This window comes from Anguilla anguilla, chromosome 15 (genome assembly GCF_013347855.1).
Source record: "Anguilla anguilla isolate fAngAng1 chromosome 15, fAngAng1.pri, whole genome shotgun sequence".
NCBI lineage: Eukaryota > Metazoa > Chordata > Actinopteri > Anguilliformes > Anguillidae > Anguilla > Anguilla anguilla.
The window spans coordinates 1611503-1626495 of record NC_049215.1 but is presented as its reverse complement, the minus strand read 5'-3'; the positions used below and the strand labels follow the sequence as shown (position 1 = coordinate 1626495).

The following is a 14993-nucleotide window of genomic DNA, read 5'->3' as shown; positions in this document are numbered from 1 at the left end:
CTCTACTGAACAAAAAACACCAATATAACACACACACTCTGAAACACACTCTGCATTGCTTTGTAATACTGAAACTCCACCATCACTGTGTCCCTGATCAAACCCCTAACTACAAGAACCACATCTTATTTACTGCAGCGATCCTGTGCAGCACCCTCCACTAGAGATTCCCAACCCTCTTGAGTAACGCTGGTTTGAACAGTGCCGTCCATGCCCCCCCCCCCCCAACTCCTTTTGTGTGTGTGTGTGAGGTGCACTATGGAAACTCTCTGTACTTACAGCAGTGTGAGTGTGTCCAGTTTAGCAGCAGACAGCGCTCTCACTCCTGAGTCTCCTGGGTGATTGTATTTCAGGTCCAGCTCTCTCAGGTGTGAGGGGTTTGAACACAGAGCTGAAGCCAGAGAATCACAGCCTCTCTGTGTGACTCTACAGCCTGACAGCCTGCAGAGAGAAGGACACACACACACACCTGACACATTAATATAAACTAACAGGACTGTGTGTGTCAAACACATAGCAGTGTGTTACACACATTAAACACATTAATATAAACTAACAGGGCTGTGTGTGTCAAACACATAGCAGTGTGTTACACACCTTACACACATAAATATAAACTAACAGGACTGTGTGTGTCAAACACATAGCAGTGTGCAGAGGTGGGTAACCCGGCTTCAAAGAGTAAAAAGACTGACCATGCATTTGCTCCAGCACCATGCACTAAACCAGCTGATCACAATAATTAGTTCTTCCCATCATGCTGAAGAGTTATGCTAATTAGAATCAGCTGGTTTAGTGCATGGTGGTGGAGCAAATACATGGTCAGTCTTTTTACTCTTTGAAGCCAGGTTACCCACCTCTGGCAGTGTGTTACACACCTTATACACACTAATATAAACTAACAGGACTGTGTGTGTCAAACACATAGCAGTGAGTTACACACATTAAACACACTAATATAAACTAACAGGGCTGTGTGTGCCAAACACATACCAGTGTGTTACACATCTTATACACATTAATTGTCTTCAACCTTCCCAAGTTCTCCCACGTCACTCCCCTGCTGAGGTCACTCCACTGGCTACCAGTTGCTGCCAGGTTCAGGTTCTAAGTCCTGACCCTCACCTACACTGCAGCCAACAGGATGGCTCTCGTCTACTTGCAGCACATGATTAAATCCTATATGCCCACTTGACCACTGCCTTGCACCCCCTGCCATCCGGGTAAAGGGTTCTATCTTGTCTCTACCACAGAGCTTCTCCACCCTAGCTCTCCAGTGGTGGAACAAACTCCCTGTTCCTCTATGAACCTCTCCCTCACTACCCATCTTCTGCCGTGGTCTGAAGATGCATCTCTTCAGACTATACCTGGACTAACTAACTATCACCACTCTGTAGATCATTTCTATCACTTAAATCCCCATATTTCTACACATGTACCTCCTGTGCCACTCATGTTACACCTCCATCCAGCACTTATTCAGGGTTTTCTCTACCACAGAAAGGCTTAGGCGCAGCGCCTAAGTGATTTTGCGGAGCGCCTTAAGCCAAATGAACATAAAAAGGCATTTAGGAGACATATCAAAATGAATGTTAAAACAAAAAAGCGGAGATGTGGCTTTATGATTTTAAACACTCTGCGTCATGATGGCATTATAAATAGAAGTGGGTTTGACGAGCGTTTACAGAATATAGCGTTTTTTCCAAAGATGGTATTTCTCGATATAATTGTGCCACCGTGTTAACACATTACTACGGTTGCGGGTCAGGCACTCTTCACGGTAAGAATACATCTCATAAAAAACACGTTTTCAACGTACAAAAATGCCAAGTTACTCAAAAGTATTGATATCAAAATGACGCCAAGTTACGGTACTACAAACAATATAGGCTATCTTGCCTCACCGAAATTAAATAAGATATATTCCAAAGCAATGCTACCAAATATTTCCTCAGTTCTTTCAAGTCACTTGGCCCTGTGTGTATAAGCATGGACTACATGGACAGGCTGAACATATGTGTGGATGGCTATCTCACAGTCAAGATTGATTGAATAGGCGTGGACTAATTCATTTTCTTCATTCATCTGTGTAGAGTCAAATTCTACCAAGAGGAAGAACAGGAACATGCTGTTTCAGTTCTGTGGAGTGTCTGTTTTCACATTAGAAACACTGACATCAGTGTTGTATTTAGTCACATTGTAGCTCTTATTTATTGAAGGGGTGTGTGTTTGTACTCACCCCAGTCTCTGCAGTTTACAGTGTGGGTCCTCCAGTCCAGCAGAGAGCGCTCTCACTCCTGAATCCTGCAGCTCATTGTCTCTGAGCTCCAGATCTCTCAGCTCTGAGTGAGGAGAATGCAGGACTGAGGCCAGAACATCACAGCAGCCCTCTGTGAGATTACACCAACCCAGCCTGTGGAGAGACCACACACACACAAACACACAGAAACACGCACGCACACATACAAACACACACACATACACATGCACACACACATTCTTTGTGACATTGTTCACCTTGACAGTTGATACATATGTACCTACGCATTCCTGAGATGTACACACGGAAACAGGGAGGGGGGTGTGTAAATTAAGTTCATAAAGTATTCTGACTAATTCACAAAAGTCTAAGGCAATTACTGGGCTCTAATAACCCTTTCCGTGTGATGAACTTATCTGATTTGCTAACATATTAATTTAATCTGCAAACACAAGAAACATTTTTGTGATGCACTTTACCTTACCTGACATGTTCTTCAGTTCATAAGCATCTATACATTTCAAAGACGCTCAATATTCATCACTATGAATAGGTAAATATAACTGTTAATGTAAAAGTAGAACCCATTAGCTAAATCTGTTATCATAATATTTTCTTACTAGTCTTGTAACCATCAAGTTATCAAACAATTTAAGTTCAACTAATTATACAGTCTGTCAGGGTTTTTGACATTAATTTTAAAATATTCAGCAAGGTGAAATGAAACCGCATTAAATACAAAATTGCGCTCGTCCTTATTTACCTCTCCCCAAAGTAACCTGACAGTAACCATGACGACGCTGTTGAAAATGTGGCCGTTAGGAGGGTCGGTTGGTTACCATGGCGATGACAGCTCGGTCTGAGCTGTTTAATGTTACCTCAGCTAGTTCATTCTTTGAAAATACATCTAGAACTACAGCTACATAACACAATTATTTGATAATAACTATTAACACTTTGCAAATATCATTTGTTTACCATTTTCATCAAACAACATGACCCTCAAGTTGACACTTGTTGCTCTTGTTCTAAGTTCAGCTTTTGCTGACTCACAGGCACGAGTTAGCTAGCTAGTCAGCCCAACTTACCTTAACGTTACTTCATGACCCAACCTAGCTAGCGGAGCCAGTGAGGAACTAAGCAGCTTACTGTCACAGACAACTTAAATATATACACCAGTATATAAGATAACATGAAGGTTTTGTATAACCAGTCATTATATTATTGGCCAGACCTGCGATATTGTACCTGCTAACAGCTGAAGCTGTGCCGGAGCCGTGTATGAGCTGTGCTACACTTCAGTTCATCTGGCGCGATCTCCCAGCAATGCAACTTTACTACGGCATCAACTGGAATTACACTGCAGCGCCATCTAGTGGCTGTATGAGAACACCACAACTGATTATTGTCACTGCTGGGGGACGCTAGATTTTTAAAAAGTGTCTTTTGAAAATTCCACACATTGCACCTATTTTCTGCGTGTCCTTGCCCTATAATCCACCCATTCATTTTATTCTCGCAGCTTTTGCGAATATAACAGGTTAATTATTACGTTACATTTAATTATTATTGTAACAATGATAATAACAATGACAATAAAAGCCTGATATATTAAGTCATTTTTTCTTTTAAAACCCCTTATCAACATGTTTGGTAGACCTTGTGGAGTAATTTAAACTACACAAACAATTTAATAAGTGGGGGCATTTGAAAGTTATTAGAATACTTGTCTAAGAAAAATTCCTGAAAATGATGTTATTCTTTAGATGATATCTGTCATGGTTCTGTGTTTTCCTGTCTGTGTTTCCCTTGTTGGGCCGCCAGATGGCGGCACTTCTGTTTTGTGTCCTGCTCCCCCCTGTTAATTGTATTATTGTTGTCTCGTTATTCTATCATTGTTCCCACCTGTGTCTTATCATCCCCTCCTTTTCTGGGTTGATTGTTTTTTGCGTTCACCTGTGTCTTGTTACCCCCTGTCTATTTAAGTTCTTTGTTCCCTTGACTCGGGTGCTAGTTCCTTGTGTTTGTTTCCGACGTGTGTTTCAGACCGTATGTACCTGCCTGCGTTTTTGACCTGTTTGTGTTTGTTTGCCCTTGTACTCTGCCTGCCTGTGTTCTGCCCTGCCTGTGTTTTTGAGTTCCTGTTGTTTTCTGTTTTATTAGATATTTTTTGAGTTTGTGTTTTTGCCCATCGTGGCCTTTTCTGTTCCCTGCTTGTTTGCCTGTCCTGTAAGTAAAGTCTTTGTTAATTTTCCCTTTTTGAGTTTGTGTTTTTTTTTTTCCCTCTGCGTTTGGGTCCCCCCTACCCGTTACGTGACAGATATCAGCTAGAGCCAGAATATTGATCTCTGAATCAGACTATTCCACACAGCATGACTGCTTACAATGGTATAATATCAAAACTATAACTTGGGACACAGAAGAATGACTAAACTAAACGATGTAACACTGCATCTAAACAGCAGCTCACAGTTCAGATGGACACTCTCCCATCAAGATGTACACACATACCCTGCCGGCGAGTTAATGCCCGGCTTTACCAGCAGAATAAAATACCATTTTATTCACAATCCCTTCAGAAACACCGCAATCCTGCAACACACAGGTGTGTGATGGAGTAAAACTCACCTTCATCAAAAGGTCAGGGTGTGAAAGAGAGTGGGGTAAATGTATGGATTTCATTAGAGTTCATAGCAGGTAGTGAATAATGGAGATGGATGAAGACTGCAATGTGTGACAGACCTGAAACATTTTACTATACAGGTGGTCATTCTATTACCATGTCAATCAGACATTCAGCATCCAGTCATCAACTGTGACGGAATACTACAAAATCCATTGAAACCTAACATTCTGCTCAGGAACGACAAACCTGGTGACCCTCATAAGGTTTTATCCTGCTTTTATTTGCTTGCTGTGATAGAGGATTAAGGTATATATGGGCAAAGAAAGAATGCTAGTGGACAGAGAAGTAAACTGAGAGAGAAGGAGCTTTTTAACATTTCACTGAATAGAACTATAATCACAAATTCTACTTAGTTAAAATTACACAGTACACAGCAGTACTCACCCCAGTCTCTGTAGTTTACAGTTTGGACTCATCAGTCCAGCACAGAGCAGCTCCACTCCTGAATCTCCCAGGTTATTGTAGCTGAGGTCCAGATCTCTCAGGGGTGAGTTTGATGACTGGAGAGCTGAGGCCATAATATCACATGACTTCCGTGTGAGGTTGCAGCTGTTCAGTCTGCAAAGAAGAGTTCATACATTCAACTCAGGAATTACTGGCACTCTTTATGAAAATTAGCAAAAATTATTGTGTAAGACAATCAATATACCCAATGATGCAAATTGTCTGCTCAAACATTTGGAGAAACTACTTACTTTCAGTATAATAAAAATATTCTTTAAAAAAGACTTTTGAGTAATAGCAGTTTTCTCAAAAGCATAGAGGTCAATATTATTGGCACCCCTAAACAATATTTAAAATAAAACTAAACAAAGTGGCATCTGAAGAAATTTTTTATTTTATTTGATCTCCAGAACCGCCCCCAGAAACTGTATAGCTGCCTTTCACCATTCCTTATATCACCGGCGTATAAATATGTTGCACACATACAAAATCCCTTTGTAATCTATGACCATGGGGAAAACCAAAGAGTTTTCAACTCAGAACAGACAGATGGTTGTTGACACAAATCTGGTTTGTGTGCAGTCGGTTCCTCATGCTAGGCAGCCGACAGCTACCAGCCAGCTAGTTAGGCTCCCCTTGTCCTGCACACTGCTAAGGGATCAGCTGAGCCCCTGTGCTGAGGCCGTTTCAGGACCCCCTGGCGCTGCACACTGCTAAGGGATCAGCTGAGCCCCTGTGCTGAGGCCGTTTCAGGACCCCCTGGCGCTGCACACTGCTAAGGGATCAGCTGAGCCCCTGTGCTGAGGCCGTTTCAGGACGCCCTGGTGCTGCACACTGCTAAGGGATCAGTGGGCAGGGAATGGGGGAGCCCCGATACTCCCAGGGAGAGCAGGGCAGCAGTGCAGTACTGTATGACAGGGGAACATCTGCACATTGTGTTTATACATTAAAATACAGGAATAAGCAGGGAACAGGCTGTACATACCCAGCAGCGGTCTATATTGTGATTAAAGCTCAGACAACAGTGTATTTACATGCATACGTAACATGTTGCAGACAAAGATCACTCCATTTCAATAATGCATGTAAAACTCCAGGAGGCACTGTTGGACAAGTGACATCCATCCATCATCCATCGATTATCTATACCCGCTTATCCGGGACAGGGTTGCGAGGAGTGCTGGAGCCTATCCCAGTGTGCATTGGGCTGGACAGGCTACCAATCTATCGCAGGGCACGCACACCATTCACTCACACTCTCATACCTATGGGCACTTTACTGTCTTCAATTAGCCTACCTGCATGTCTTTGGACTGTGGGAGGAAACCGGAGTACCCGGAGGAAACCCACGTGGACATGGGGAGAACATGCAAAAGAAAGGCCATTCGCCACACAGAAAGGCCCAGGCCGGATGTGACAGGGCTCGGTTTGCGGGAGAAATTCAGGGCAATTAGAGGACCATGCCTACTGTTTAAGCAGACACACACCTGGATGATGTTACGAATCAACCAGGAGTTAAAAGCATGCTTCTTTCCACAGTAGGCATCTGAGACCGGGATGGTGAGAGAGAGAGCACGTACAGACCAGAGAAAACGCTGAAAAGCGCTCGTATAATTTCATTTATTTTGTCTTTGTTATTTTAGTTTATTGTTTTTGCCCAGATCCTGTGAGGGTGATGGGCAAAGGTTTTTCATTTGTGTTTGTTTGTGTTTGCGCTCTCTCTCGCTACCCCAATAAAACACTAGAGATATCCAAAATTTCTGCATCTCCCTGTGTCCAGCTCTTGTCCCTATCAGGGTAGTCACGGTGTATGATGCCGGATTTAAACCCACAGTGCCACCCTCAGACAAGTATTTTTCAGTCAATGCCCTTGTTAAAATGTTCAGCACTCTGAATATTGAACACAAGTGGTATTGCGTGCAAGAACCCCTCACTTAACCTACATATAAAATGTATTTTACATGACTTAATTTAACAATTATTAGTGAAAATTAAATTTTATCCTAATTAATATAAAACTTTTCCAATACTTTAATTGCCTTCTCCAAACCTGTTCCTGTATCAACTATCAACCCATATCAGACTGTATACAACATTACAATACCATGAAAAAAATGTTCAACATTATAACATTAATGACAAAAATAATAGCTGTGAGGCCATCCCGGATCCAACTGCAGCCTGCAGGGTTGGTGCACATTCCTGTACTGTACTTTATTCCTCAGTTGTTTCAAGTGACTTGAAACAACTGAGGAAACATTGGGTAGCACTGCTTTGAAATACAGCTTATTTAATTTCGATGAGGCAAGATAGCCTATATTGTTTGTAGTACAGTAACTTCGTGTCATTTTGATATCAATACTTTTAATGGCAGGCCTAGATTTTTCCAGTTGGAATGAACGAGTTATAGATGGTGTATGCCTTGTATGTATGAGTAGCTTGGCATTTTTGTACGTTGAAAACGTGTTTTTTATGAGACATCATTTCTTTTTGCAAAACGTTTTGTTATGAGAAAGTGAGAAATGCGAAGCGACCCTTTAAGAAACAGTTGTGGATTATGGCTATCCTTGTGTGAATTTGTACAGTCTGATGAGCGTGTACCGTTTAGCAGTTTCGCTTTGCTATATATGTAAAACAGTGGCTGTGACAAAGGGTGCGGTGGCATAAGTGTAAACGCATCAGAAACGCAGCTGAAATATGGCCGGTGTATGTACTCACGGATTTGACGGCCATTCAACGAGCCTTGATTGACAAAATTATCAGCGAGCCTGTAGAATTAGAGCTCCCTAGGTCACAACTTGTGTGCCCTTCTGTCCTGCTCTGTTTTAGGTAATTTCGTGGAGATGCACTTTTAGTGTTTGTAAGGTTTATAAGGCATTTTGATAGGCTTATCTGCCTGTACGAGTCCTCTTCTCTGTTCTCCTAAGCTAGGTCAGTGACCTCAGTAGAACCAAAAGACTTTATAGTGGAGAATAGGAGAAGACGCATGTGTCCCAGCAAGCTTTGCATATGATAAAATAACAATAGTATGAGAGAAATGAGGAGAAATTATGAAATTGAGTAGTTGAAACTGTCAAGGATTCTGTATTTTCTGTTTCTGTTTTTTTTCTCCTTTTGGGGAAAGTTTGTGTTTCAGTTTGTTCTCCCACCCCGTGTTAATTGTATTATTGGTTTTAATTATTCTATCATTGTTCCCACCTGTGTCTTATCTCCTCCTTTTCTGGTTTGATTGTTCTTTGACTTCACCTGTGTCTTGTTACCCCTGTCTATTTAAGTTCTTTGTCCCCTTGACTCAGGTGCTGGATCCTTGTGTTCGTCTCTGAATGTGTGTATTCTGCCCGCTTCGGTCCCGCTTGTGCGTTGTGTGTTTCTGGCTTTGTTTCTGTTTGTGTTTCGGCCTGCATTCCTGCTTGTGTGTATTCTGTCCTGCCTGTATTCTGTCCTGCCTGTGTTCCCCCTGCCTGTGTTCAGTTTTTTTTTTTTTTTCAGTGCTTAAGAATCTTTTTGTGTTTATGGTTTTGCCCCTTGTGGCCTTTTGTTTGTTCCCTGTTTGTTATTTAGTAAAGTCTTTGTTTGAATTTCCCTTTTGGAGTCTCCCGTGTTTTTTCACTCTGCGCCTGGGTCCAACCCCCCGAATCCCTGACATAAGGAACCAGCCAGCTCTGGACCCAGCAGTTTTTCCCCCCCCTTTTTTCCTCCCTGTGTTTTTTTTTTTTTTTTTGTTCAGTATTCCACCGGTGTGGAGCAAGCCGGTGGTCTTGGGTAAGCCCTCCGGGACCAGCCCTGCCGTAGGACAGGCTCCCCTGTCCAGGCAGGAGGCAGGGTTAAGACTGTGGAGCATATGCCAGGGGTCGTATACAGTGGCGTAGTACGCGACCGAGTTTCGCGTTCTGGCTGCACAGAGTGGCTGCATCCAGGCTAGAAGAAATGTCAGAAGACATTTAATCCAAATTTGGTCTGGACCACACATGCTCACGATTCCATTAGCTGCTTCCAGTGACCGGAACTCCGGTGTGGTTTTGCATTAAATGGTTAAGGAAATACAAGGGTGAGACCCAACATGGGGCACAATAATCCCCATCTACCCTTATAGCCCCTGGGGGCTATCTCTCTGCGTGTCTCCACTCACACGTGTCTCCACTCACATGTTTCCACAGTACAGGAATGTGCACCAACCCTGCAGGCTGCAGTTGGATCCGGGATGGCCTCACAGCTATTATTTTTGTCATTAATGTTATAATGTTGAACATTTTTTTCATGGTATTGTAATGTTGTATACAGTCTGATATGGGTTGATAGTTGATACAGGAACAGGTTTGGAGAAGGCAATTAAAGTATTGGAAAAGTTTTATATTAATTAGGATAAAAATGCTGCAGGACTGGAGGAAGATAGTTTTCCCACTCAGAAGGCCACATACAGATACACCCTTCAGCTAAGAGGTGAGGCACATGCAGCCCTCCAGAGAAGCCTGGCACATGCCCTAAATTGTATAGTGGACCTAAATTTTGAATTCCTCTGAAATAGAGCCTCTGCCTGCCCTAGTGGCTGTATCAATCAGACACTCTCACATAATCATTAATCACTGGTGTAAAACGCTTCAGGTTAGCTTAAGTTTCTTTGTAACAAAATTATATATATTAGATATAATTAGGAAACATAGGGATAGTGCATGATGGGAGAGAGCCACTGGGTCCACAGCAAATAAAATCAGTAATTGAGATTGGACTGATACCTGTTAGCAACAGGCACAATATTGGTGACAAAAGGAGGACTACTTTCTAACCAAACTACTCTTTGCGCAATGCCTAACACTTCCAACTGCACTAATCCAACTGACACTTTGACCACTATCAGCTCTGTTCTAGTCACTCCTGATGTCACCACTAACATCTCTGTTCAGCACTTGATAGCTGGGTGTTGAACCCTAATATCACAACGCAGCTAAAAGGCAACAACTGTGACCCAATGGCTAAAAGGTAGTAATTACTGTCCCTTGGGGGTGAGGTTGTTTGTATGTATTGTATGGGTAATTTTCTCCCAATGTGTGTGTGTATTTAACATTTCCATTTTTCCTGGTAATTAGCATATACCGCAAACTAAGGACCGTTCAGAAGAATGTATGGCACGGTGACATGTTAGAAAACGTGAATCATTCTGTAATTGTGAGGAATTGATTTTCCCACCAGAACTGTACACAGGCCAACCCGAGGAGGATGGGTTCCCCCCGCTGAGCCTTGGTTCCTCTGAAGGTTTCTCCCCTTAACCCCAGGGGAGTTTTTCCTTGCCACTGTCGCCACGTGATTGCTCGCTGGGGGTACAGGCCTGAATAGGTTATGGGGAATATGGCGTTTGACACCATATTTCCAAATACAAAATGGGGGACGGATAGGTTCCCAGTTTTATTTACTAGCATTTATATATTATATGTAGTGTATTGTGTTTCCGTTTCTGCCATTACTGTGTCTGTAGTTTGCATGCCACTGTGTCTAGCACCTCTGTAGTGTGTCTCAGTATAACACCTCTAGCGTCTGCAGCAAGGATGTCACATACCTTTGCTAAATGGCTGTGAGGGTTCCCAGGGAGGGACAGGACCATTTGTCTCCGGCCCGCCACTTAACTCAATCTTTTGACGTGTATGACCACGGACTGCATATCAAGACACCACACAGCGTGATCGGCAGAGACTTGCTTGGTGCACTACCCGAATGTTCCAAGTTTGTCTCTCCCTTGCACATTGTAATAAACATCAAATTCTCTGAGGAGACGTCGTCAGCGTGTTCTTCATCGTCCTGCATTTTACTCCACGGAGAAGGGCAAAATAATAATAACACTTTGCATTTGCGAATGGTTTTGCAAGTTTAGCACGTAAACCTAAATTAGATATTCCATAATGCCGTACGTCGTAAGGTTATATCAAATATTGTCTCGTCCTCCACCCCACTCAAAATCGACAGATTTATTATTAGAAAAAAGCAGAACGAGAAAAGTGATTCTTCATTAGCTGACGGTGACGGAGTTAGAAACAGGCCCGAGGAGAAAGAGCAACGTGAGAAAAGAATGGGGAAATGCAGATCAGTTTGGCCGAGAAGCCCAAGACACTGATGCTGCACCAGCAAAGAAAAAGGTGCGATCAATTCAGGACGAACACTGAACATTTCAGGATACATGGACTGATGAGTGCAATACGAATCCACTCCATTCTGCCTAATTTGCCAGAAGACTAGTGCCCATTGTAAACGGTCTAACCTTGAACGCCACTTTAGTGCTTTTCACGCTAAGTAACATGTTGTACCCGCCAGGTAGCAACTTGAGGACTAATAAAATTAAACAGTTGACATAGACTCTGACTGAACAGCAAAAAATGATGGCGAGATCAGTCTCTGTTGCCAAGAAATCAACCGAATGCACTTACGAGAATGCATGGATTTTAGCTAGGCATAAAAAGGCTTTACGGATGCTAAAATTGTTAAACAATGCTTTTTGAAATGAGCTGAGATAATGCACTGTGACTTCACAATAATAAAGCAAATGCATGCACTGCAGCTTTCAGATTCAACATTAATGAGGAGGATCGAGTTTATTGGGAAAGATATCCAGGAACAGCTAATTGCAGATCTTGCAGCGGCACCATGTTACAGCATTGCACTCGATGAGAGCACGGATATAAGCGACATGGCGCAATTGTGTGTGTGGGTTCGCTTTATTCAAAAGGACGAATTTCGGGAGGAGCTGTTATGTCTGTTATACCACTTCATGGACAGACCAGAGGGGAAGACGTTATTCAAGCACTGATGAACATTTCTTGCAGAGAAACAAATCGACTGGTCGAAACTTGTGTCGGTGTGCCCCGACGGAGCTCCAAGCATGAGAGGGAAGGAGAAGGGACTTATCGGACTGATGGAAAAGGAAGACGGCATTCCCAAGCTTGTCTCCTTTCACTGTATAATTCATCAGGAGGCATTGGTGTCAAAACTTAAAAACCAAGAGCTAAAGAATGTGATGCAGCTCATTGTGCGAGTCGTCAACTTTATCGAGGCCAGGGCACTTAATCATTCAGTTCACTTCTGGAGGAATACGAGGCAGAGTACAGGGATGCACAACGAAGTGAGATGGCTATCGCGTGGCCAGGTGCTTGAACGATTCTGTACTCAACTTCCTCACATCCGTGATTTTCCTGCAAGCAAGGGGAGGGCTGAGCCAAAGCTTGAGGACCCTCACTGGATATTACAGCTGACACTCCTTACTGACATCACATCCCAGCTGAACTCCCTTAACCTCCAACTCCAAGGAAAAGGGAAGCACCCAGGTAACATGCTAAGAGCAGTCACTGCTTTCCAGCACAAGATCACCACTCTCTTCATACCCAACAGAGAATTTCTTCACTTTCCCAATCTAAGAGCCTGCACAACTGCTAACCCTGATCTACTGCAACATTTTGACTATGATGAATTTGTAGGCATATGGGAGGAAATAAGAAATGAATTTAAAAGGAGATTTCAAGATGTTGTGGGGTATAGGGAGCTTTTCAATTTCATTAGCCGCGTTTCCACCGCAGGAACTATACCCCGGAACTAGGAACCTTTTGAGGAACTCAGTGCGTTTCCACCGCAGGAACTAGGGTCTAAATTTAGTTCTGGGGGCTTTGTTTTACCCCCCAAAAGGTTCCTGCTCGGGGGGTAGTACTTTCCGAAAGTACAGGAACCTTTTGGGTGGAGCTTGCAGCGCTGAACATTTCTGATTGGTCGAGTACTCACAGGATTTTTTTTGTGTTTATTTTCAGGCGCCATGTTTGAAAATATGCAGGCGCAAACCAATTTATTTTCATAATAACTTCAAATCAAACTTGTATGTTATGCAGCGCAGTAGCCTACTTTTGGTTATAGCCTGCCAACGTCTTGGAATTATAACGTGTGCTCTTCTGTTCTTTTCTTGCTTTAGTATTCGTTTTATAAAATGCTAAGCATTCGTGCTGGGACAGCATATTACATACTAAAACATTCAAACGGATTAATTCGGTTGCTGAATATTTTCTTCCGGATTTTCTTAGCCCGTTGTAATTGACTCAAAACGTTTGATACAGTTATGTGAGGTATGCGGTAGTTCTGCGTAATTCACATTGGTGATACAGTAAAAGCAAACTGGAAATCACCTTCCGCACTTTTTGTCAGGGTAAAATAACAGGTTAATTCTAGTAATCCTACCTTTAGCTTTTTCAGACTGCCGTAATTTTACTCTGCCATTCTTCAATTCCACAAAAAGACCAGGGAGACTATGGACTAATTTATGGTGCATGGTTCGCATCTGGAGGGCACACTTTGCTTCTCGGCTAGCAGTAACTTCGAAGGAAAACAAACGGTGGCTGTACCACTACTAATTTAAATTTTCACGCAAGTCCGAGTTTTCGTTCTATTCTTGTCATTTTGTCATTCATGAAAGCGAATGTTCGCATAAAAACATAATGAATGTGTTTGAGAGGATATATAAAACAGTTACAATCTGACTATTGGTCTGTTATATCCTATTTGTTGCATAACGGTCCAAAAGTTCAACTACCAACGACAGTTTTGCTTGACAATGGTAAAATATGCCCAAACGGCTGCAGAAGAATATTTCAATTCCATGTGATTAAATGGATAAAAATCAGTAAATACAAAAGTAACCATATATAGTCATTGTTGGTAACCCGTTGTATATAAGTGGAATAAACCACTCCGGGCTGTCCCGGTTATTAGAAAATAATGTAGGCTACTTCGGTGGTAGTATGGGGTTACAGAAGAAATCATATGACAGATGGACCGACGACAACGTCTCTTTTTCATACGACAGTGGGCTAATTTGCCTAATCTTCGCGGGACTTTAGACCCCGGTGGAAACGCAGACAACCATTGGCTGAAGGAACCTTTTAGTTCCTGGTAAAGTAGTTCCTGGGACTGAAAGTTCCGGGTAATTTTGGTGGAAACGCGGCTATAGAGAACCCTTGTAATGTGCCACTAATGTCAGACCTGGACAGCGCCGGAGGGACAGGGCTGAGTTTCAGCACCTCCACTCCGCACTCAGACCTGGACCTGAGATACAGTCAGGCCACCGGCAGCATACCAGTGATTTTTCCACACCACTTTCCCCTTTGCCTGAGTAGCTGCTGGCCCTATATAGGCCTCATGGTCTCACTCCAGGGGTGTGCTGGCTTTCCCCTCACTGAGTGCCTAACAGAGTCTCTGAATCTTGTTTTTTTTTTTTTTTTTGTGGCAGACTCGGATGTGCCCCTCCTCATGGCCTGAATTTTGGACCCACCTGCACTTCCCTAGCACTTTTGCTTTCCCCAACATTTGAGTAGCCTGATCTCATCTTGTGTTTCACTTTTCCCGTCTTCATTCATTGTGATACCGCTGTCACAATAAAAGTCCTCTACAGGCATGTTGCCAGCACTGTCTGTCTCGTCTGTGCCTCGTTCCCATAGCATACAGTATGGATGTGATAAAAATTTATTAAAGGATATGAAAGATGTGGAATTGAAGATATGTGTAAGTGGGTGGAAAATCATAACCTGTACCTGTACAACATGCCATATAAATGCTCTGCCGTTTGCAAATGACACACAATGC

At 42.8% G+C, this 14993-nt stretch overlaps 1 protein-coding gene across 1 annotated transcript in view; it reads right to left on the bottom strand.

Annotated features, from left to right (window-relative positions):
* Positions 1–329: 329 nt before the first annotated feature.
* The window catches only part of LOC118214125 (NACHT, LRR and PYD domains-containing protein 5-like), a gene marked incomplete at its 3' end in the record, with an annotated part of 81951 nt that continues 67287 nt past the window's right edge, over positions 330–14993 (bottom strand). The window contains exons 13-14 of the mRNA XM_035393740.1: positions 5331–5504; positions 330–441 (exon numbers count right to left, since the gene is read on the bottom strand). Coding sequence (XP_035249631.1) covers positions 330–441; positions 5331–5504 — 286 coding nt within the window. The remainder of the gene's footprint in view (positions 442–5330; positions 5505–14993) is intronic.